Source organism: Diadema antillarum, unplaced genomic scaffold (genome assembly GCF_040938485.1).
Source record: "Diadema antillarum isolate AM-2024a unplaced genomic scaffold, OU_Dant_1.0 scf00000115, whole genome shotgun sequence".
Lineage (NCBI taxonomy): Eukaryota > Metazoa > Echinodermata > Echinoidea > Diadematoida > Diadematidae > Diadema > Diadema antillarum.
In genome coordinates this window covers 842,306-867,841 of record NW_027271004.1, presented here as the reverse complement: position 1 = coordinate 867,841, position 25,536 = coordinate 842,306, and the positions used below count along the sequence as shown (strand labels likewise).

At 37.8% G+C, this 25,536-nt stretch overlaps 2 protein-coding genes across 2 annotated transcripts in view; one reads left to right on the top strand and one right to left on the bottom strand.

Moving 5' to 3' along the window:
• The window catches only part of LOC139719799 (dual specificity mitogen-activated protein kinase kinase 5-like), a 34,613-nt gene extending 13,023 nt beyond the window's left edge, over window positions 1-21,590 (top strand). Inside the window, exons 7-20 of the mRNA XM_071631185.1 lie at window positions 10-52; window positions 1,084-1,148; window positions 1,727-1,766; window positions 2,872-2,940; window positions 11,500-11,581; window positions 12,174-12,235; window positions 12,843-12,891; window positions 13,692-13,816; window positions 14,833-14,904; window positions 18,202-18,228; window positions 19,317-19,343; window positions 20,068-20,100; window positions 20,587-20,648; window positions 21,434-21,590. Of these exons, the coding sequence (XP_071487286.1) occupies window positions 10-52; window positions 1,084-1,148; window positions 1,727-1,766; window positions 2,872-2,940; window positions 11,500-11,581; window positions 12,174-12,235; window positions 12,843-12,891; window positions 13,692-13,816; window positions 14,833-14,904; window positions 18,202-18,228; window positions 19,317-19,343; window positions 20,068-20,100; window positions 20,587-20,648; window positions 21,434-21,590 (913 nt within the window). The remainder of the gene's footprint in view (window positions 1-9; window positions 53-1,083; window positions 1,149-1,726; window positions 1,767-2,871; window positions 2,941-11,499; window positions 11,582-12,173; window positions 12,236-12,842; window positions 12,892-13,691; window positions 13,817-14,832; window positions 14,905-18,201; window positions 18,229-19,316; window positions 19,344-20,067; window positions 20,101-20,586; window positions 20,649-21,433) is intronic.
• LOC139719788 (complement C1q-like protein 2) lies at window positions 5,115-6,495 on the bottom strand. The gene is made up of 3 exons (XM_071631172.1): window positions 6,478-6,495; window positions 5,658-5,957; window positions 5,115-5,621 (listed from the first exon to the last, which is right to left on the bottom strand). Exons 1-3 carry the CDS (start codon window positions 6,493-6,495, stop codon window positions 5,115-5,117), a joined length of 825 nt encoding a protein of 274 aa, XP_071487273.1.
• Window positions 21,591-25,536: the final 3,946 nt, after the last annotated feature.

Here is a 25,536-nt window from a genome sequence, read left to right as displayed (position 1 = left end):
TCATCACAGGAGACACGATGCGGAACTAAGAGAGATCCTAGCCAGTGGAAGGGTAAGCACACTGATCAACCTTAATTCAACTTCTGCATCAAGTCATATGAAACATTCTGGATGAACGAATGAAAGTTCTTGTCAGTTTCCAGCAATCAATTATGACATGTACAGTCAGACCTGGAGTTATGCCGCCCACTGCTATCCGAACTTCTCTGCTGTCTGGATGCCCTCAAGCTGTGATGACCAAAAAAAAAAAAAGCAATTACAAACTCGAGTGAAACTCCTACAAAACTCAAGCAATCTGCCTAGATAATATTTCCTACAGAAACATTACCAAGAACAAGAACAAAACAGCAAAGCATGTGCTTGAAGTCAGTGTAGTCTGCCTGTACTTGTTTCCAGAGTGTAGACTTTCATCTTTAAAGACAACTTGCTATTTAAAAGACTCGAGGGGCAAGTGATACACTGAATCGTTGATTAGATATGATCGCAAGACTTTCAATAATCATCACGGCATTTGATCAGCTCCATTCAAGAAACATCATTGAACAGTTATGTGACGAAAACATGATCAGCAGCCAAAGGCTAATCATGCATGTCAACTGAATCATAAAGAGTTGCAAAGTCTCACTGACTTTGCCATGAGGCTTCCTGAGAAGTTTAGATGTCTCTCTATGTCGGAATAAGGGAGAAATGAAATCTCTGTGATTCAGGAGCTCTTATTTTTTTTTTCCCATTGTAATTAACGTAACACACATCTTCCTAACTGCTCACTCTAAGCTTCCTTCATTTTGATTTGGGGAATATTGGCAGCATTGATTCATACTTTTAGCAGATGAACAAATTTTCAAATTAGATGAAGCTATACTAGGCTAATTTCTTACTCTCTTGATGTGTAGAATATTGTACATCTAAAGTCATACAGTTATTAGATGTTATATTTCATGATTTTACACTAGAAATATATTGAGTTAGCCATTGATTCAACTTGAGTGTAGTATATGCTCTTTATTAAACAGTAGTAACGCAAGACAAATATAATGAAGTCATTCAATATGTCATGCAATGTATATTCTGTATACTGTACAGATAGCGGAAACTGATATATTACATCTAGAGGTTCTTGGACATGGTCACAGTGGTACAGTATACAAGTGAGTTTGCAAAATTAGTCTTATGTAGGTGTAGACATACATTATATAGATGATGAATTCAATAGCAGGGAAAGATACAGTAATGTTCCATTAGGGGGGCATGCAATGCTATGCTCTTTAAAAAAGGCTTGAAATGATTTGAAATACTCTTGTAGTTATAACATTTGATGGCATTACAACAACACCAATAATGATAAAACAAATAGATATAAACAACAACGATAGGAAATGTAGTGCTAATTGAAACATTTAATTTAATGGTTATAAATATTAACATGATTAGGTCTTTGTCAATACACAAACCATCAATATTAAGGAATCAATTATGATGGAATTTTCATACATGAGTGATGAATACAAATGTGTGTTATGAAAATCATATGTTAATTTCACAAAATGCGGCATCAGTGTTGTATCTGTAAAATATTAGGAGTATACAAATTCATCCCATTGTGTTACAATCAACTTCCACCTCATATTCCAGTGGAAAAAGAAAAAGAAAAGAAAACAAGACTTTTATATGTCACCCATTATCCTCTCTATCCTGTTACTATTTTTTAATTTTCCCTTTTTTTTAGGGCCAAGCATGTACCAACAAATAACGTCATGGCAGTGAAGGTAAGGATCTATGAAACCATTGTGCCTTCTTTAATAGATCTCATACAATTTGTAATTTCTTTCCTTTCTATTGTAGCAACATTTTATGCAACCTTGTCATTGTTTCTCAACACTGTATGCTATGAATAAGAAATATTGTTATCAGCCCTTGCTGTACTTTGCCGATGATCGGTATCGCGCTGGATTTCTTTCTTCACTGATTGGCACAGATGACTTGAACTAATTGTCAATGAACAGAGATTACTTAATCCGCCCCTCCCCACTATGTCCCCATGGCCTTCCTGTTGGACTGTGGCATATCGCTACACCTGAGTGGGCTTGCTAACTTAACAACGAGGTAAAGTTTGAATAGATTACCGACCGCTGATAGGAAAAGCTTGGCAAGTTCAAATGCTGAATGCCTGTGCATGTAAAAGAAGAATCAGGGTTACTTGATACACAACAGACAGTAACCACTGATGCTGTCCCCCCCCCCCCCCCCCCTAAAAAAAAAAGGAGATTACAAGTGTGTGCCCTTGTTGCCACGGAAATGGGATTATGGAAAGTGGTTGTAACAGTAACCCAGTATGACCAACTGACCATCCGTTCTCCTTGTTAGTACTTTCTGGGTCTTAACATTTGATTTGAAATTGCAACATAAAATATACTTTACCATGCTTTTATTACAATTCATTTGATATAATTTGTTGTGTCAATACGTGTTGTCTTGTTGGTTACATCCTCTGAATCTTCTTTCACATTGGAATATAGAATACATGTATGATAACCATGATAGTGATCATATGTATCATATGTCTCACTCAGTGTGACAGACAATATGCTATCTTTGCTTACGTATAGCTTCATACTCTGCTGTGAATTGTTCATGATCTTACTATTCCCATTGCTATTATAAAAGTGCATTAAGTGTAAAGTAAGTCTTATTGTAATGTATCATCTCCTTTCTTCAAAGAATGTATTGCAATACATGCACATTTTGACTGTTCATATGGCACAAATAAACAAATAGAGTATTATCATATGTCATAAAGATACAGTTATATATTTTGAAGCTACAAGTGAGGACTCTGACCAACAATGATTACACCTGCTCTCTGTCCATCAGGTCATCCCACTAGATATCACACCAGAGGCACAAAAAGAAATCCTGTCCGAATTACAAATCCTATACAAGGTAAGTGTGTCACAAGTCATAATGATAAGTATATTGAATGATGTTACATTCTAAATCTCCTTATTTTGAAGGGATGGTGCATAGTTTTGGTTGAGATGGGAGATTCAGATTTTTTTCTTTTGTTGAGAGAGAGTTGATTAGAATCAAGCAGTTATGAAGCTGTAATCGTAATAATGTTTGAGTTTGTTTGTATTTTTGTTTTGGAGTAGTGTTTAATTGTAGTATAAGTTATTTTATTGTTTGTTCTTTGTTTTGATATTCATGACATATTTATCTGTACATAATGTGAGCAGGGCCCCTTGGTAGAACAGTTAAACAACTGCTAGGGCTACCCTGCTAAAAGAAGATTGAAACAAATAAATGAATAAATCCACTTTTGAAATGTCAAAGAGCATACAATTCTTAGAGGAATTCAGAGTTTGATAGTAGCAGCAAATAGAGAGAGAGTGTGTGAGAGAGAAAACTCACTCAAGACATGAATGGAGAGAAAGAGAGAGACAGAGAGAGACAGACACAGACACACACACACAAATAATAGAGGGGCTGGAAGTAATGAAGAAGATGCAGAGAAAGACAGAAACAAACAGACAGACAGTCAAACAGAATGGAGCAGAGCAGGAAGAGAGAGAGAGAGAGAGAGAGAGAGAGAGAGAGAGAGACAGAGTTAATGATAGTAGTATGTGACAGGTCAGTAGTCCCTCTTTTGATGTTTCAGAAAAGTTTTGTGAGTTATTTTCCTGTTGTTTGATGTTACTAAGTGTTTGAATGCCAATAATACCAGTTTTTCCATTTTGAGGGAACATTCATTTCGAAGGGATGGGCGAGTGGAACCACAAGTTGTCATTGTCAACTTCCTTAAATCTCTCTGTAATCTGTACTTTACCATTTGCAGATGAAATAAAAACCCAGCATTAGTGCTCTAAAATAGTTCTAAAATGTGAGTTGGGATAGAAAAAACCACTGTAAAAATTTGAATCAGTAAAATTAATGTTAAGTATTGTTGAATATACAAAATGTGAACAGAAGTTATTATATAATAAACATGATTCCAGACTAAACTGTCTACGGTTACGGTTTGTTAAGAAAAGTACTTATATCTGCTTATATTTTAGGCTTTATTGCAAAAAAATGTATCTATAGTAGGATATTTTTCAGTACAACAGACCTACTCATATGCATCAAATGTGATATCTTGAACATTTTGTAAATCACTTCTCCCAAAGGTAAATTGGACCTTTAAAGTTGCCTGAGCAACAATTTTTATGCCTCCGCCACGAAGCGGTGCCGGAGGCATTATTATATTTGTCTTTCTGCAAAAGAAGGAATGAAATGAAGGGTATTGGAATTTCAGAATTAAATAGGAAGTGAATAGTTCAGCATACAATTTGAATTATTAGGAAAGCATACAATTTGAATTATTAGGAAACCATTCTATCAGCGCAGACATTACCAGCACTTTGTTACAATTTTAAGCATGTAGTATGAGATAACATACAGAATATAGTGGCTGATTATTCATGTGCTATAGTGTAGGACTGCATATGTGCTACACCAAATACATGTACTACAGTCCTAAACTGTCCTAAACCTTTGTGAAATGTGCATAAAGAAAAAGTTTGTACATATTCCTGTCTTTTTATGTATTCTATTCCTGAAAACAAAGGTATGATGAGTTTATCGATATTGTGCTCAGGCATGCACATTCATATAATCTAATTACAGTGCACTCCCGTCATAACAAACATGGTTATTATATCATTTTATATATTAAATTCTCATTACAACAAAGTGAAAATTCAGGTCCCAAAATTGTCATCCATACATCTTTATACACTTTACTATTCGACTATGATGAAATTATGATGTAACGAAAGAAAACTACCAGTCTTGAGGACTTCATTATAACGGGAGTTGCCTGTACACATATTGATAATGTGAAATAAGAGTGACTGTATGTGAGACTAAATAGTACAATTCATTCTTGAGAATAATAACAGTAATAAATATTCATATCAAAAGAGATGATCTAAGAAAACAGTTACAAACTTTCCAGTCCCTGAAGTCATCTCTATCACCGCAGAGACAGTGTCTTGTCTTGTGCAGAACAAGTTCAGTGTAATAGGAATCATGCTTTTCCACACCATTGTATGTAAAGCGTTGATGAGGAGCGAAAGTCAGTGCACTGCAGGAGGTGCAGGATACAGCAGAAAACCAGTGAAGGTGGTGAACCTGTCATTGGTCCCACTGACCGAATGCCGCTGCTTGACTTGCAGCCACACATCGTCCTTCACGACTAAGTCCACGATGGCGCTGTTCGTGTATGACTGCCGCAGGGAGTTGCCGGAGTCGCCGTGGATCCCCACCACTTTCTCCCCATTCTTCAGCAACACCACGAGCGTGTCCCTGTTGTGTCCAATGCTGAACATGAAGAAGTATGTCCCGTTGATTGCACACTTGAAGTGTCCCGTGGTGGCATTGAAATGGCCACCAATGTTTGAGACGACGTGGTCAAAGGTCAAATCCTTGTGCACGTCGCTGTGGCCGTAGACATCAAAAGTCCTTGCTGCTGTGAAAGCTGATCGGTAGCTGGCACTGCTCCTATGGGCTAATCCAGGAGGGCCCCCTGTGAGGTCAGGATTGGCCCCTCTTCCAGGTGGCCCAGAATCCCCCTGGGTCCCTGTCTCCTCTTTGGCACAAGGAATCTCTCTCGTCACCACCACTCCTGGTTCTCCCTTGCTTCCCTTCTCTCCCGGGAGACCATTCAGGCCCGGGACGCCAGCTGCTCCAGGGGCCCCACTCATTCCGTCCCTTCCCGGTAGGCCTGGTGGGCCCACCATCCCCGGGCTACCCTGTGGCCCTGGGGGACAGACGGGACATAAGATGGGCCCCTTGCAGATGAGATCTCCTTTCTTTGGGCGTCTGGTGGAGGAGGGGTCCGTTGGCTCCACATGGGCTGCGATCCAGCCTCCTTCCAGCAGAAGGAGCAGTAACAATATATGCACAAGAGTTTGCTTTACCTGTGAATAGAGTTCAGAGGAAGCTGATTTAAGCTTTTGATATCATGAAGCATCGATATGTTATCATTAGCAACACTTTCTAGTTACCATTTACTGAAGATCTTTACTTTTAAACTATTGAAAGCTCGAGGATGGAAAGATAACTGAGAAATCTTTCAAATAAATGTTCTGCACTCTTGACAGCTCTTGGAAAACATTATCTAGCCTGAAGTTTTTATAATTGTTGTATATTTCTTGTATGTTGCATTTGTATCTTGTGTATCACATTTTATGTGGTAATCAATCATGATTCCATTTGTCTTATACAGTGTGACTTATTTTCTTTTAATGATGTAGATTTCTATGAGCTTTTACTTTCATAACTCTGCCTATGTCTTTCCAAAAGTAGAATATAAAGAAAAAATTCAATATAAAATGGTATCATACAGGGTTACTAATAATAGTGATAATAATAGCTGGTTTTTTATAGTGCATTTCACACTTGTCAAGTATCTCAATGCGCTTTACAGACTAGTATTACCCTGGTCACTGGATACATTATTTCTAACCAGCACTGACAGTGTTCACTCTCCACTCCCTGGGGAGCATTCCAGCCAGTCGCAGCCCTCATATTAGCACTCATAATGTTTTCAGACGGATGGGAATTTTGGAGATCCAGCTTGTATTTGTTGAGAGATAAGATGCATCACACACCTTCAATACTGTTCTGTGGGCTAGAACATTAACCCGTTGAGGACGAGTCCCGAGTATACTCGGGCAGGTGTCTATGGGAAATGCGTGTTGTAGCAAAATCAAACCGTCCTAAACGGGTTAAGCAAATGAAGGTGCAGAAATGAAGATGAATATATCCCTTCCCCCTCCCGTTACTTTTAAAGCAATAAATGATTGAGGGGCAAGCAGAATTAGTTGGATTCAGTGCAGTAGAAAGAGATTATCCCCCAAGTAGGATTTACTCCTTGTGTCAATACAGACATCATTTCAGTGTGAAAATTGTTCAAAGAAAACATCATTTGCTATTGCGGATGTAAATGAAACTAGGAGTTCTGTCAAAATTTGAGCACAATCAGACTGACAGAGATGCTATGTTTATGTGCGTGCTGCTAAGTGAATTTGAAATGAGTATTGTTATTTCATTTGTCTAGAAACAGCAAAATCTGACCTCAAATATGTGCTACCACAGAAATTGTTCTTTCACACTTAGCAAGATTCCATATTGTACATCTGATTCTAAATGCACAAGTTATGAATGAAATTATATTTTGAATGCTGCGGTGATACTTTGTCTCTATTTCAGCTACCAGTGTATTGAGAGCCTATGTCAAACTCCCAAGAGTTGATCTCATTAGACACATTACAGATTTGATAAATTTAAATCCATGCTAAAAACTTACCTTTTTGATAATTTTTGATTGTGCTTCTGTTATAGGAATGTTGAAATCTTTTTTTTTTTTGTATCTTCACACATAGAGAGAATCTCTTTATGGTATTATGCATTTCTAAGAACTGAATGTTATTATCTTGCCACAATACATCAAACTCAAAACCTGTCATTTAATGACGTGTAATGATTTGGTGCCAGTGTTAGCTTGCTCTGATCCTGTGGCTCTATGAGGACCTGAGGCTAGGTTTAACCAGAAACTTTTTAAAAAAAAAAAATACTGCAAACTGCTACTTTATATACAGAATCTAATTTTGGCATTTGTATGTGAATGCATGTATAGGACCAGTGTTGACAGTTTAGGGTGCATTGGAGGAGCACAGTAGGCACTGACAAGTTAATATAGCCATTGTCTAAAAGTTGACAGAAAACAGGTCAAGTAGTAACAGATCTAAGAGGAGTAAATCCGTGGAAACAATTTCATTTCTCACATGTAAACCTGCTTGTAATTTGAGCCGTTATTTGACGCATATTAACTGCCATTTTCAGATTAAATATGGGAAGATTTGTAGTGCTTTCCTATCATGAAGTGCCAGCATTTAGTCTTAAGATGTAAGTCACTTACACACACATACCATTTTCACACCATTTTCACATTGCTACAAGAGGCAATGAGGACCAAACTTGTGTGAAAACCAGATGAGTGCAGATCATTATTCAAGTCCATTTTATTCTATGGAAACGTGATGATACAATTGGCAACAAGCCGCTTATTTATACAGTTAGTATTTTTGCTATATTTTAATTAATAGTTTCAGTGTAGTTGTTCAGAGAAGCACTTACCATTTTTGGGGGTCTTGGCGAGTCTGTGTTGAACTGTAAAATGGGTTGCGTGCCGTTTCTTGGTTGAACGTGTCTCGGAACGCTATGAGTAGCTTCAGCTTGGCTAACTTCCCGTTTCAGTCGTGTGGCATTAAATGGTCCCAGTGCGGAAGCATCATACCTAATGTGGATGATTTCAGGAGAATTTCTCCCTTTCTCTCTTCCTTCCTCTCTCCTTCACCCACCCTCTCTCTCTCGCCCCTCCCCCTCCCCTCTCTCTCTCTCTCTCTCTTTCTATCTTTCTAATAATCCATCCTTTATTTTCTCTCTTTCACTCGGATTCTCTTCTCTATCAGTCTTCCGGTTCCGTAACTTCTAGAGTGAAAGGCAATGATTGGTCATTCACATTTCCCAGGTTTGCTTGGATTAGCATATTTATGATTTCATTTTTACCTCATGCATATTTATAGGCTGAGGGATTAAGTTTTTTTTTTTAGTATTATTATTGTTATCATCATTTCAGCAGAAGGGCTGTGCTTGGAAAAATCAGGAAGAGGCGGATTAGAATCTGACTTTGCAGTGCATTGTGTGAAATGTGGATTACTTGGGAGGAAGGGCTTGTAACCTTCCTCCCCTCTCCTCCACCCCCCCCCCCTCCAAAAAAAATGCATCATTTTAGGTTATTTTCTAGAGAAACTGGTTTTGTGTATCTGTGATGTACTCATGTCTTAGAGATATTCCGCCTTCTACTGTAAAAGTGGAAATTTTCACGGTGTTGAAATTTTCGCTCATTTCGCGCAACCAGAAACTAGTGTGAAAATAAAAGCACACGAATATTTTTGCGACCATGTTTTCCAGTAGTTGGTGTCTTCGATTCCGCTGAATTAAAGGACATATGGAAAGCTTGAAAGGGGTAATTTGCATCTTTATGAGGGATTACGAGGAGTTCATGATGATGGGGATGATCCTTGCATGCATTTTAGAAGCAGAAATTGCTGGACTGGGCATAATCTTTGTGGTTGAAATTTGAAAGGGTCTTAGGTTTTTAACAGACTGAGAAAAGAGAGGAAAATAAGAAGGGAGAGAGGATATGTACTGTATGAAGGACTGATTATTCTTATAAATAGATATTTCAATGATTACTAGAAAAGTGTGTGGAACAGCGAAAAGTCAAGATTTCATGCCCGTTGCTGAACAGAGTGTAGGATCTTTGAAGCAGATTCAAGTAGCAGATATTTCTTTGTTGTTGCTATTGTTGATGTGATTTTTTTTTTAATTATGTTGCAAGAACATGGCCAGCGGAACTGGATGTGTTGGTTTTTTTTTGGGGGGGGGGGGTGGGGGAGAGGGTGCTAGTATGAGGTGCAGCATGTTAGAGTGTGTGTTTTTCTACCCCCTGTTTCATATCATCTTTAACAACTTTCCCATCGATTTGTGCATTACTGATCTGTAGAAAAACTCATTATAAGTCAATGCTCAAGAAGTAACTATCACCCATTCCCCCTAAAGAGTCAATCTTTTTGAGTCACTACAAGTGGTCATGATTTACTGCAGAATCTCTTCTGTGTAAATTCATGTCAAAGGAAATTTAGTAAATATTTTAGTGTAAGTCAGAGAGGGACTTGTCACTCAATGTAAGAGTTGCCAGACACCTCCTTGGTCAATGCTATCATGATCCCATCTTACTGTCATATGTAATTGCTACTGCTTGCACTGTTTTCTGGCTACATATCTACAGCAGTGAGGTTCTGTACCATTTTTTTTTTACTCTTTGTCAGATTTTGATGAATTTTCTACCAGTTTGATCAGTTGATTTTACACTCTACATTATGGGAAGTTAGATAAGATGTGGAGTATCAGTTCACCTGATTATTGTAACAACTGTGCAATAGCTTGAGTGTTATTTATTTAGTATTTCAAGTTTCAAGTTTCAAGTTTCTTTATTTCACCAAAGCAAGGAACATATTAAAAACAATTACATATATCAATATTCGGATATGATTACAAACATATCAGTAAGACAGTGAAAAGGAACAAAAATACATAAATAGATTGACAATTACACGTACATAGGTTAACAGTTATGCTATGGTAGGTAGCAGCCAGAAAGGAGATGTCCCTAATTTATAGCTGACCTAGAATGATTCATTCAATTTCAATTATATATAATGTGTTCCAATTGAAGTAAAAACGTTAGAACAGGACAAGACAAGACAAAGCAAAACATAAAATGTTAATAATACAGGATGCAGGATTTCCAGTCATAGATTACTTGCTGTGTCTATGGTATTACTTTTTCTAAACCCTTCGTAATTCAAATTTTACATTCAGTTATTCAGACCATGATAAGATGGAGCAAGTGGTGTATGGTTTTGTCAGTGCTCAGGATGGGGAGGGGGGGGGGGGAGGGGGGAGGGGGGAGGGGAATGGGCTGATTGTAGGCACGTTAGACATTAATATTTGATGAGCGGAATAGATCCTCAAGTGGGGCGGTGATTTGCGTCCCTGGATTACATGGGAGAGTGGATGCTGTAATGGGAGCCTAACTGAGTGTGTAATCAGAGTGGATGTCTGAATAGGACAATCATCGCGGGGAAAGAGTCAGTCTCCCACTCCTAAAATGTACCAGAAGTGTGCATGCTTATTTCTACCGTGTGTTGGCATGCATGAGTTTCGAGTCAAGAGGAGAATTACTCTGAGGCTGAAAGTTACTATGATTGAAAAGCATAGAAACTAAAGCACACTGATCACTGAATATGTCAATGAAGCAGGGTAGCTATTGGAGGTTATCACGACTTTTCTCATACCAGTTTCGTTCGTGAGCATCCTGTCTTCACCTCATGCAAACTACTGTGTGGGGACAGTGTGTTTTGTTTGTTGCTTTGCATATGAATTTGTCACTATACTTTTACTAGAATCACCACCTCTGTGATAAATTCAGAAATTACCATACTGAGGACATATTTGATGAATACAACAATATGGAGGTGAAAGTCAGTCAACAAATTTGAAAATTGTGATGTGGGTGATAAGTTAATGTGTAACAAAGGTGAGGTACTCTATGTACAGCATCTGAGATGTCATGATAATTAATTACAAAGCCAAAAAAGCTCACTTTTCAATGTTGCTATACGATTGTAGATGATGGAACTGTTTCCTGTCTTCTGGTGTCTAGTTAGTGATTTGTTTTGTTTGCTTCTTTTTTATTATTCTGTGAGCTGGCAAAGTAAAGAAGAGAGGGGATTTGTGCTTTATTTCGATTAAGAAAAAAAAAACACCTTCCAATTGTGTCAAGTTTCTCATTCAATTGATTTGTGCTTTCTCCTTTATTTCAATCTGCAGTGTGATTCCCCCTTCATTATTGGCTTCTATGGAGCTTTCTTCACAGAAAACAGAATCTCAATATGCACAGAGTTTATGGATGGTAAGCCAACAACCCATGTGATCTATAATTCCTGCAGAAGTACCAAATAATTAAGTTTGATCCAACTATCAAAATTTGTGATTTATCTGCAAAGTAGTTTCTTTTGTTGAGAAGTTTTAGCTGAATTGCAGTGATGCAGTAATCACATGTTTCAAGGCCCCTTATTGTCTTTTAAAGGCATTTTCCATAAGAACAAACTACTGCAGAGTGTGGCAGTAATGTTACAATTGTCTTTATGATAATGTGCATGAAAGAATTTGCTATATAATTTGAAAGGACTACAATAGAAGTGTTTACTTTAGGAAGGTCATTGAGAGCATTTGATACACAAGCAATTCAGAGACAAAATGCAGTCATACAATCAAAAAGACATATTTGCTTATTTGCATGTAGTTGTGTACTGATTTCATTTTAGTAAGTATATTATTTTGATCTCTATGATAAAGAGTGTAATAGCAACCACTCAGTGGTACATTTTCGTTGTGATTTGCCATTTGAAACCTGTTTGAGTGGAGTTGCAATTGAAAGAATACATTATTTCAGTGCCAAAGTTTGTGATGCAGTCTTTTCGTCGTTCACGCTCTCCCCGTAGGTGGCTCCCTAGAAATGTATCGATGCATTCCAGAGTCAATACTTGGGAGGATGACTGTATCCGTAAGTGTCATTTAGATGTCATCATCTGCTCTTGTCCATATACTTCCAACAGATCAATATGGATGCATTACTCCATGTCCAGAAATAATGGAGTTGTAACCACTGAGTCATTAAATGAGGATATGTGTGTCTTTTCTACGTGGATGCTGCTGCAAATGTTAGTAGAAAACACTGCAGTACCAAACTGTGGTGTATAATCATTGTTTCCATCAACACTATTAGTAGTACTAGTTCATAGTAGCATCAGTATTAGTGCTAGTAACAGTATTTGTATTAGTATTGGAAGCAATATCAGTAGTAGTAGTAGTAGTAGTAGTAGCAGCGGCAGCAGCAGTAGTAGTAGTAGTAGTAGTAGTTATATATTTGTAGTTCGCATTGTCACAATTCAAATAAATCAAATCATTTCTCAGTTCATGAATGATATGCCATTGTGTGATATCTTTTGCTGTTTAATTTCAATTGAAATGTAAAGGGCTAAAAACAATATAGAAGTTATCAAGTAAATAGCTGCATTGTGATGAGTGTAGTGAAACTGCTGGTTCAGAGCTCTGTTGAAGTTGAAAATGGCTGCTTTCATATCTACGTATATTTGTTGTCACTGTTTCAGATTGTCAGGGGCTTGAATTATCTGTGGAATCTAAAGATTATGCACAGAGGTGAGTATTAAAGTAACTTAAAGCAGTCAAGAGCAGTGACACACATTTCTGAACCCATCCATATGGCCCGTAATGACGGTGTTCTATATAGCACAACTAGAAAGAACTTAGCTATCCAATTGGTCGATTGCTCATTACGTGATATGCAGTTAAATGTACCATTTCGTGTTGTCGCTGTCAGCCGTGCAATTTCGTTTGAGCAAAAATGGATGTTGCATGGGTGACGTCACCAATTTCCATTGACTCCCATGTTAGACTTATGATGGACTTGTAATTTTTGTTTCATTGCATGGCTCTGATGTCACAATAAACAAACCTTTGCCGCACGCACTGCAACAATTACAAGCGTGCATTCTGTGACTCATTTTACTGTAAACAACCTCAACCGATTGGTTTTGCATAAGACTGATTGTGCAACTCCTTCCCCATTTATGAAGAAATGGTTGCCATTTCTGTATAGTCGGTGTTGGCCATATCTCTTGACGTCCAAGTTTTGGTCTGAAATAAATAGTGTATGGTCTTTACTCATGCAGTGGAAGGAGATTTTGCACCCGTAACCAATCATTATTTGTATACTGTTGTTTAAGTGTGTGTGTGTAATGCTTATCATGGCTTCTTTGTATCATGAACACAGAATGAATGTTGGCAGTTACACGTAGGTGACTGGATTAGTTGTTGCTTCATGCCAGAATGAGGCTAGTCTACCTTTCAGTCCTCTCTCTTGTGAATTACATAAGAGATATTTCACCGTCTAATGCCTGAATTCATCGGTGAATCCGTCTCCCGACTTTTCCTCCCAGACGTGAAGCCGTCCAACATCCTGGTCAACACTCAGGGGGAGATCAAACTCTGCGACTTTGGGGTCAGTGCCCAGCTGGTCAGCTCTATCACCAGAACCTACATTGGGACCAATGCCTACATGGCGGTGAGTCGAACTGGCTTCTCCTTTACCTTGTTTATGCAAGGTAAAAACTTTCTGTTTTAGCATGTTAGAAAAAAAAAATGTGGTCATTATTCTGTAGAACACAAGATTGATTGCGCACTAGATGTTGCAACACTAACAGTTAAACAGTCATTGCTCATCTATTTTATGCATTATTCGCACAGGCATTAAGATTATCTGCTGCTTCCATGTAATTATTAAAGTTTGAATAATCTTTCTGCTAGGATCGAAAGCTCAGGCCCCTTTTGACTCCATTTTTATCTTTCTGGGAATAAATTTTTTGTGATACTGTTTGACAGTCATCTTTTCAACCTAGTACTTTTTATGGTTCTCATGAAAACTCCATTATTAGCTTATTTCGCCTCTCTTGTAAAGAAATTATGTCATTGTAGAGTATATAAATGCTGGATTCATGCTATTTTCATCAAACATCCTGCAGATTTATGAAGAAAAATTTCCCAGAAGCAAAATCTGTTATGCAAAGTTGTCACACTTTGAATTGAGAATGGGCAATCCTTTTCTTCTCTTTTACGAGAAATACTGAGTACCTTGCATTTTCCTTGATTGTAATCGTTAAAGATAATATAAAGTTTTGGTGCCTCAAAAGTTTCCCTGAGTTTCCTTGTCTTAGTTTGTGTTTCAGGTTAAAGTACCTTTCATATAACTAACACTGTGAGACTTACTCGCCCCAAAGTGCTCTCATTTCTTAGTAATCATGCAATAATGGTTTCGTACCAGAGCAGAGCGGGCTCTGAAAAATGCGAACGAGCCGTTAGTTTGACTCGACGCGGTACCGCGACAATCAATATACACGTATTGTACGAAACCATTATTGCATGATTACTAAGACATGAGAGCACTTTGGGGCGAGTAAGTCTCACAGTGTTAGTTATATGAAAGGTACTTTAACCTGAAACACAAACTAAGACAAGGAAACTCAGGGAAACTTTTGAAGTACCAAAACTTTATATTATCTTTAAATCAACCTTCCTTCACAGCCGGAGCGAGTGTTGGGTGATGAGTATGGTGTGCATTCAGAAGTCTGGAGTTTGGGAGTCTTCTTATTAGAGGTGAGGCTACTCTGGCCCCGGCATCATACTTAACTCCCCACCAAGCAATGACAACTGGAACTCTTTTGTCTGTGCTGCTTCCATTTGTTGACCATAATGTAACATGCTATATGACAGTTGCAAGAATAATAGTAGATCTGTCACACAAGCTAATAGTTATTACCACTCAATGAAAATGGAAGCAGTGAATATCGAATTAAAGCAGGTGACCACTAAGGATTTCTATGAACAGAAGTGTTTTCCTTGTGTTTGATGTTTTTGGTTACCATGGTACTGTGATATATGAGTGACTGTGATATATGAGTGACTGCCATAGTCAGGTTGCCACTTTGAAGACAGACATGATTTCCCGTACTGTGCATTCTGAACTGTTTTTATGCCTCCGCCACGAAGTGGTGCCGGAGGCATTATGTTTTCGGGTTGTCCGTCCGTCAGTCCTTCCGTCCGTCCGTAATGAATTTTGTGGACAGGGTAACTATCAAAACTTTTTGAGGTATCCTCATGAAACTTGGCATGTATGTGCATTAGGGGGTGAAGTTGTGCCTATCGACTTTTGGGTGCACATGCTCAAGGTCAAAGGTCAAAAGGTCAAGGTCAAATACATAAAATTTCACTATTTCCACCATATCTATGCAATGCCAGAAGATATTTTCTTGAAACTTAGTGTATACATGTATTACCCAATTATGATTCTCTGGTGAAAGTTTGGGTCATGAGGTCAAAGGTCAAAGGTCAAAAGGTCAAGTAGAAATATTAAAACTTCACCTTTTTTCTCTGTACCTTGGAAATTGTTCAAGGTATCTTGATGGAACATAGTATATATACATGTACTGACTGGCGGTGATGATCTAGAGAATTTTTAGTTCATAGGGTCAAAGGTCAGGGTTCAAAGGTCAAGGGCAACACTCCAAAATTTTACTATTTCCGTCATGTTTATGCAATGCCAGCATGATTATTTTTTTTTTACACTTGATGTATGCATGTATAACCTAATAAAGATTCTCTGGAAAGTTTTTTTTTTCTTTTGTTTTTGCCTCAAAGGTCAAAAGGTCAAAGATCAAGTGCTGAACTAAGTTTTTCCTCCATATCTCGGAAGTGGCTCAAGTTATCTTGAAACATACTACATATTTATGCATGTTCTGCCTGACAGTGATTATCATATGAATTTTAGGGTCAAAGGCCAGATGAAAATGGTAACAATTTAGTGTTCAATACAGAAATTACACTTTTTCTCCATACCTTGAACATTACTCAATGCATAAATGTATGAATGGGTCAAAGTCCAGTTAAAGTCCTTAAATCCCAAATACATGCTCTCCTATTCATCCAATTAAACCTAGAAGGAAGGTGAACATTCAACACACTTGTGACAAACTTGTCATTTTAATATTTTGCCAATTTTGTGAAAATGTAATCACACATTGTCCACATGTACTATCTAGACCTATTAGGAGAATCATGCATTATGGCGGAGGCATATACCAGTCGCCATAGCGACATTTCTAGTAATCTTTGAAATGTTTGAAATTTTGTAATTCTTTAATAGTGTGAGAAAGTAGATTTGTACATATGCATTGATAAGGCCTATCATTAGTGTCATGACAAATCTCTTTTGAGAATATTATTGAGCTAATGATTGGTTTTAGTTACATATTATCAGAAAGTTGGGGGGGGGGGTTATCTTTTTGGTCCCATATCTTGTTTTTCCTGGTGCACTGCAATGCTGTGGTGATGAAGGATATTTGGCCTCAGTATGTTTCTGCCTTGTCAACCAGATGTAAATCTTAGAAGAGAAAGATCTACAACCACTGGTGTAGATGATTTTGATACATGCAGTTGAAGTCTGGTTGTCAGATTAAACTCAGTTTTGAGAAGGAGTTGTAGAAATAATTGTTTAAAGTGAGTACTCAATACAAATCAAACAGCACAAATAAACAAACAAATTTTCCATGGATATGAACGTTACGGTTTTTAAACTGTATGGTAGTTGGCATTGGCAGTGATTTTTGTCAATACGACTAGGTTTGTGAAATGTTACTTTTTGAATGATAATCTATTAGATTACAAGGTGTGTATATTACAGAGATAGCCAAGTGTAGTCATCTACTGTTTTCATGCCTTCGCCACGAAGTGTCACTGGAAGCATTATGTTTTCGGGTTGTCCGTTCGTCTGTCCGTAAGCATTTTTGTGGACAGCGTAACTACAAAACCGTTTGAGGTATCCTAATGGAACTTGGCATGTATATGTATGAGTGGGCGAAGTTGTGCCTATCAATTTTTGAGTGCACATGTTGAAGGTCAAAGGTCAAAAGGTCAAGGTCAAATGCTCAAAATTTCACTATTTCCCCCATATCTTTGCCATGCCTGAAGGTATTTTCTTGAAACTTAGTGTATACATGTACTACCAAATAAAGATTCTCCAAATAGAGTTTCGGGTCATGTGGTCAAAGGTCAAGTGAAAATGTCAAAATGTCCCTTTTTTCTCCATATCTTGCAAATGGTTCACGGTATCTTCGTGGAACTTAGTGCATATGCATATACTGACTGGCAGTGATTATCTATGGAATTTGGGGGTCATGGATCAAAGGTCATGAGCCAAAGGTCAAGGTCAACTACTCAAAATGTCACTATTTCTCTCATATTTATGCAATGCCTGCAGGATAATAAACTTAATATATACATATATTGCCCAATAGAGATTCTCTTGGAAGTTTCTTGCCAAAAGGTCAAAGGTCAAAAGGTCAGAGGTTAAGTGAAAGTGCTAAATTTCACCTCTTCCTCCATATCTCGGAAGTGACTCCAGGTATCATGAAACTTAGTACATATTCATGCATGTTTTACCTGACAGTGATTCTCTTGGGAATTTTAGGGTCATAGGGTCAAAGATCAAGGATCAAAAGCCATGTTTAATGCTAAAATGTTACTATATAAAACTGAAATAACACTTTTTCTCAATACCTTGAAAATTACTCAATGCATGAACTTATAAAAGGGTCAAAAGTCAAGTTCAAATCCTCATATCCCCATATACCTGCACCCTTAGACAATATAGCCATTCATCCAATTAAACTTACAGTTCAAGGAAAGTGAACATTCAACACATTTGTGACAAACCTGTCATTTTAATATTTTGCCAATCATGTGAAACTGTTATCACACATTGTCAAGACATTGTACTATAGACCTATTAGGAGAACCATGCATTATGGCGGAGGCATACCAGTCGCCATGGCGACATTTCTATTTTTTTTCTTTTACATTTATAACATTTTTTTTTTTTATCCCTCCACATTGCAGATGGCAACCGGACGATTTCCATATCCAGTGAGTTTCATATTTTCCCTCATTTTTAGAGTTACATTGACAAAGTGAACAGGATGACTAATTACTGCTTCTTTTTGTTCTTATTGCTGACTGGAATTAAAACAATATGATGATGAACTGTGACCCCCAACCCCCCCCCCCCCCCCCTTGTTTGTTCATTGTCTATCTGCATTGGGCATTTTTGGTATCGTCTGTATTGGGAATGCATATTTGTAATGGGTTTACGTGCGACTTGTGACATGTCACCTCTAGCCTATGTTTAATTAAATGTATAAGGGGCTACAAATGACTGATGAGGGTGTCATTTATACCATTTATCAAATTCAAGTCGAGAAGTCATTGATTGGTCGGCCTTGAGATGGCAAGACAATGTATGTCGAAAAGTCATGAAAACTGACTTAGTCACATATTTCAGCTTATTTTAGTATAATCTAACTCTTGACCAAATCTTGAAATCAGAACCCATTCTGTTACTGAGATATGACACTCCCTCCCAGTGGGAATTGTTCAAGTTTTGTTGGCAAAACAATGTAAGCGGCGATACGCTTGCCCCTGCTCAACACACGTCGGGCATGGACTAGGCGAAACAACGTATCTACATGCGATAACGTTGTTTTGCCATCTACATGTTTACGCAGTAATAGGCTGCGTGCCGCATGCAGCTGCAGAAGCATGCACATATTGACATTGTAATACATTATACACGCCCCAGTGATGGAGACTTACATTGTTTTGCGGTATCAATGGCAATAGTGTGGTAATGTTGAGATGGCAAAACAACGTATGTTTTGATTAAATGCAAATTATTCTAAAAATAAAGGGTCTAGTGAAATTTGCATGCACTGTATTACTGATACTGTTTGTCCTTCTAGGGTAAGATATGAAGTGTTAAACGAAAACAGAAAAAGAGCTGTACAAGGTTTGCAAAACTTCAAGCTCGATTTACTGGAAATGAGGTTGGATGTAGATACATTGTTTTGCCATCTCAAGGCTGTGGTGTGTTTTGCTCCCATTCCCTGTAAGAGGAAATACTGCATAGGGGGCCTACAGCTACGGTCATTTCTTTCCTCATTTTTCCCATTCTGCAGGTAACACCAAGAGAACGTGACCTCTCGGTGAGTAGTGTTGTTCCTCATTTTGAACCCTCGTTTGCAGACACTTGCCATACTTTAGTTACATTATCATCACAAGATTTTGCATCGGGTCGCATATATTCTAGCTCTTGTGTTCGACTTGTTGTAAGAAAAGTGTAGTGGATGCTGATTGATGATGCTTTTTCTTTTTTCATTTCATCTGTATGCGTGGACACCGGCAGGAATATGTTTGTCAGATGCAAAGAGATACAAAAATTTGTTGATTAGTCATATGATGGATGGGAATTGTAGAATTTTTGTGTATCACTTCTATGTGTTACAGAAGTAATATGAACTCTGTTCATTTTGATAATTTTTCATTCTTCTGTATTGCCCTTAGTATTTGATTTCAGTATGTCATTTTCCAATCTATTACCCCTGCAGACTAATGAGGTTGTCTTGCAGATAGTTGAAATTATGAAATCTATGTTTTAATCAAATTTCAATTTTCATGATTACTATTCTGCCTTCCCTTTCAACTTATATGATTACAAAGTCAAATGAGATAACAGAAGTCACAGGTATAGGGCAGTAAAGTTAGGCAAAGAAATATTCCACAACTTTGCATGGAAAATGGTACTAATTTTCATCTTAGTAGTCTCATTAAAAAAAGTCTTTCAAAATATGGGACCTTTCTTTTCCTTCCCCAGTGATTGAAGTTGTGAAATTCATTTCATTTCTTCTGTGTTTGATTCTCTCTTTGCAGCCAATAGATCTTCTGCAGTGTATTGTCCATGAGGTAAATATTTATTATGCAGGTGTATCAATATATCTGTAGTGAGTTTTGAGTTTCTTTGCTTCACAAAACAAAAAAAACCACCTTACCACCTTAGATAAATCATTACAACAGAATATGGACCAGACATGACATTAGTTGATATGGAACAAAGAAGCCCAATAAGCCGCAAAACTTGCTTAGAAGGTGCAAGTATCCCGTGGCATGAATAGTGCAGTCAGACCATAGATGTGAGAATCAGTTGAAAAGAGAGGAATGAGATTGGATCAGAAACGAATAAAATGAAATCATGTCATTTTCCAATGCATTTATTGCAGATAATATGATACTTTTGGTACAGTAGGGCATGTTTTGTTATTCTGAAATTAGTGTGCAGTATATTAATTTTTGTTCTTTATCTTTGATGCTGATATACCTAATCAAATATATATCTGTTTTGATAACTTGTGAGTCATTGTCTTCTTTTATTATTTTTTTTCTGACACCCAGAAGCCTCCAAGGTTACCAAGTGACAAATTTACACAAGAATTTGTTGACTTTGTCAGTCGATGGTGAGTGACAGTGATGCCAATTTTTTTTTCCTGTTATCCTATTCAACACATGCCAGGAACTTTTCATGATACTCTGCCCATTGGCATGTATTCTTTCTTCCTTGTGCATGTATAAAACTTGAAAACTTTGTAAGCTCTTGTTAGATATATTTGTAGGAAAGTGGGAAAATGTGATAGTCTTAGGGCAAATTGAGGACAAGTTTTGGACATGTGATACACAGGATACAAGAGTTTGTGTTTCTTGTTGTCATTAAAGCAATTGAAATATAGCCAAGTGAGATATGGCCATTGGAAGAGCCTTCATGTGCTATCACAGAAAACCAACACGTTCAGTGCAGAGATGTGATGTGTGATGTGCAGTGGGGTTGTGAACAAGTGTGTTTGTTTCCCTGTCTGTCATTTAAACTACTAGAATTCTTTCGAACACATCTACATACAAATTATGTGCCTAGATTTTGGAGATTTCTTCCTCATGCATTGGATTTGCCATCAGATAACATTCTCTTTGTGTGATAGAGTGGGATTTAGTTCCATTGTTCTCTGCATATATTTCTAATTAGGAGTTGCCTGTAATATTTCTGTGCAATAGCCCCAGGATCAGTGATAGGTTCACACACCAACATAGTTCTCCTCAATGCATGCAGTGCTGAGATTTATAACATTTTTCAACAAGCACTGATCAAATGGATCCCAGAAATTGTTATGTGTTCTTTTTCTTTTCCCTCACATTACCTCTCCCTCCTTTTATTAAAAATCTCTCTTGCTCCTTGTTGCATCAAACACAGTTTGCAGAAGAAGCCCGGGGAACGGCCCAAGCCCCAGGACCTCATGCAGCATCCCTTCATCCGCATCTTCGCCGACGGCAACAAGCAGATCATCGCCGAGTGGGTGTGTCAGGAGCTCCAGGAGTTGCGGCTACGGGGCCTCGTGAAGGGACTCTAGGGGGGGAAATATCGCATCTATGGACAGGATGTGTTCATGTGAAATGTAGATATAAATGAGACTCCTAGTTTTGTCCACCATTGTGGGGATGCCAGCTGGAGCATGCCACCTGACGATGCATGACCGGGTGTTAATTCCAACACCACCTCCCCATTGATGCAGACTCTCTTCCTCCACTTCTCCCATTATCTTTTTGTTTCATTTATACACTTCAGCCACGACTTATTACACGGTTGGTGGAGAGTGTAGAAGCGAATCTCACATCTATCACTGCCTGTCACGATAGAATGTAGGTCCGTGTGTGTGACCAGAAGATGTGCATGCGAAGTTTTGCTTGAAACCTCCTCTTTGTCAATACCTACAGCTGTAGCTGGTTCTTCTTCTGCTTCTTGTTGTTCTTGTGGCATTTGTACCATAGTTTTATGGGGAATTTCGTGTGTCAACTAATGTTCAGTAAAATTAACGATATGCCAAAATATTGCCTCAGGTAACACACATACACACACTGAGGTGTGAAATGGCTTGCTTTGCTTCTTGAGAAGGAATAATTATTTCTTTATTTCTTATTCCCCTGCTGTGTTTCGTGATCTCTGATTTAACCATGAAATCATCTTTAAATTAAAAAAATTTGTGAAATTGTCTGACAAGTTCTGAGTCATGGCTCATACATGCATGTATTTGCAAAATACCTAGCTTATGTGTGCAGAAATGCATGACCTATGGCAGCAAGACATGGGCAATGAAATTGTCCAATGTAAACAAATTGAAAAGACCAAGATTAGCATGGTGAGATGGATGTGCAGGGCATCACTATACACTAGAAAGAAAAATGAAAACCTCCTCCAGTCAAAGGGCATAATAAGGATACGGACATGAGATGGCAAAACAATGTATGTCTAAAATTAATGAAAATTGACTTAGTCACATATTTCAGCTTATTTTAGTATAGTCTAACTCTTGACCAAATCTTTAAATCAGAACCCATTCCGTTACTGAAATATGACGCCCACTCCCAGTGGGAATTGTTCAAATTTTGTTGGCATAACAACGTAAGCAGCGATACGGGTGCTCCTGATCAACACACCTCGGGCATGGACTTGGCAAAACAATGTATCTACATACGATAGGGTAGATAATGAGGAAGAGTAGACTGAGATGGTATGGATATGTGGCCAGGAGAGAAAAGACCCGCAGGCACCAGAGAATAGTAAATTTCCCAGTTGCTGGGAAAAACTTATTTGGGAGACCCTGCAAAACCATCAAAGGAGACAGAAGGGCATCTAAAATCACCCACAGTAACCCAACAGACAGGATATCATAGAAGAGAGCCATTAAAGGAAATGACCTGTCCAACCTCTCTGAGTTGGAAAAAATGAACTGTCAAGGATGATGATGAGTCATTGCCATGATAATTTGCAGAGTGAAGTAATGAATATATACTCTTTGATAATTCTTTATTTTTTTTCTTTGTAATCCATTGAATATTGATATACAAGCTTTTTGTCATTGAGGGGCAACTTCGGTCATTGTTGGTCATTGCTTTTCAGAAAACTCACTGGGTAGATTTTGGTAAGGAGTTACACCCTTTTAATAGTAAGGTAGTGAAAGTAAAGGTGGTGACATGTAAGCATATGTCTGTGGACTTTTTGAGCAGGGATGGACAAGAAGCAAAATAATTATTATTTATATCATTATGGTTATCATTATCAATTTTCAGCGTTGATGAATTAGCATTTTGGAAGGCATTCATCGAGAGAAATGGTTATGGGTAAGCTCGGGCAAGCATGGTTGGTAGCAATCAAATACTGTACAGGCATTCTGTGCCAAATATAATGAACATATGATAGTCAGCTGAATCTTGTAGGTGTACAACCGTATGAAGCGTTGGTTACTTCCCCTACTTATTATGGCAGGCTTAGTTCTGATTGGTTTGACAATGATGTCATGGCAGTAATGATTATTTTGACATGCCCAGACAGTAGCTACAAGGCAACAAAGTATGTCAGTTTGCAATGAATTCTGCTATTTTTGGTGGAGAAAAGAGATAATGGCTACACTGTATTAAACTCAACCAATGCTCAGATGAGATCATTGATGAATTGCAGAATGGTAAATGCTTTTAACTCTCACTGCAGCATTGGTGAGAGTCAGCAAGATTGTAATCATGTGGCCAGTGATTTTCCATTTGCAATAATTATATCATATGAAAGCTGCAGTGTTCGATCTGTAACCGTATACATCATCGCTAAAAAAAGATGTCCAGCGTTGACCTTTAGGAACAAGGAGCTAAAGGCATTGAGGTCACTTCTCACTGGTCAACTGCCCACCAGACCTGACCACATATATATGTAATATATTCCACATCAGCACCGAGTGCTTGAATCAAGACTATCTTGATAGTTGCTCCTCCACCTTCAGAGCTGCATCAAGTTGCGCAGCCATCCAATGGACGGGACCACACAAATGTCAGCGTGGTAGAGTTCAGCGTGAGGGCAGTTTAGGGTGGTTCAATGAGAAAGCCAGATTGTTTGGGTGCTGAAAGGATAAGGACATTAATCAAGTGGAAATCAGCTTTTGGCAGTAAAATATTACCAACTGTGATATTTTATTCATTCAGTGAAATGTAGTATATATAAAATTTCAGCAAAATTTTGTCACTTTGTATTCATAGCAGTATACTGTTGCTGAACGTGTTAAGACGAGTTCTTGTGTTGGGAGAAAATATGAGTGGAAATTTGTGTGCACAGCAATGAATTTTAAGATTTATCCTTCTGTCATTATCAAATGAGCAATGCAGGTCTTATGTTATAGCATGGTCATTGAAGTAACCAGGTCATTTTTCTCTCCCATTGTCACAGTTGATGCATCTTCTGTTCTGTGATATTTAAGCATGACCCTCATATTATCGGACCATTTCCTTGAGATGCCGAAACCTACCCAGTCTCCCTTACTTAAGGCCTCACAAAAAAAAACCAACCAAACAAAAACAGCTGTCTCTGTGTTTTGGACTGTAGATTTTTTTTTTTTTAAATCAATGTATGATCATCTATGTTTGTAATAATGGAAGATCTGTATACCTTTATTTTTTTCATTGCACGGATTCAGCATGACAGGACAGTGGATGACATGTCTTTTGAAAATGCATCAATGTATAGATAAGGACTGGCATTGGAGGGAACATACAGAGTTTACCATCCTATGAATTTTTTATCCTAATAAGGGGAGGTTGGAACATTCTGTATGTTACCAACAACAAAAGTGGCCGTTCTTTATTTTGTGGGGGTTTGATAGTAAAAATATATTAAAGGGTACCAGGGTAATGCATACTGCCTTCACCTTGACCTTTCTGTAGTAGCCCTTTCTGCAGCATCACCAACAAGCCCACAAATATCTAGCTAGCTGTGCTGCGCAACTCTACAAAGCTCCATTTCCAAGAATTGTCTGTACATCAGAAAATGTTATAAATGGTCCACTGCCCTCTGACCATGTGTATCCACTTATTGTTGACTGGTATTTGATGGATGCTGATCAAATTTAATGTTCTGTCAGGTTTCTGAATGCAACTCTGGTGACATTCACACTATTTGTTGCTTTGAAATGATCATTATGATTACCACTGGAGAAAATCATATTACATGAAGAAGCAGCAATTCTGCTCATTTAAAAAAAAAAGAGAGAAGAAATATTTATAGATAGCGACATGACATCAATGGTGATTATGATTGAGATCACTCTTATGCGGAAACATAGAAAACTTAATTACACTGCTGTTTTTTTTTTCTTTTCTGTTTTTGAACTTTTGATTAAAACTCGCAGTTGACCTAACTCGCTAAGTGAACTCGGACATGAAGTAGAGTTTCTCCTTGAAAATTTCAATTCATATTGCATGGCTGCAAATCTATATTCCTCTGACAATCTATATATTATTGTATTGTTATTGTTGTTG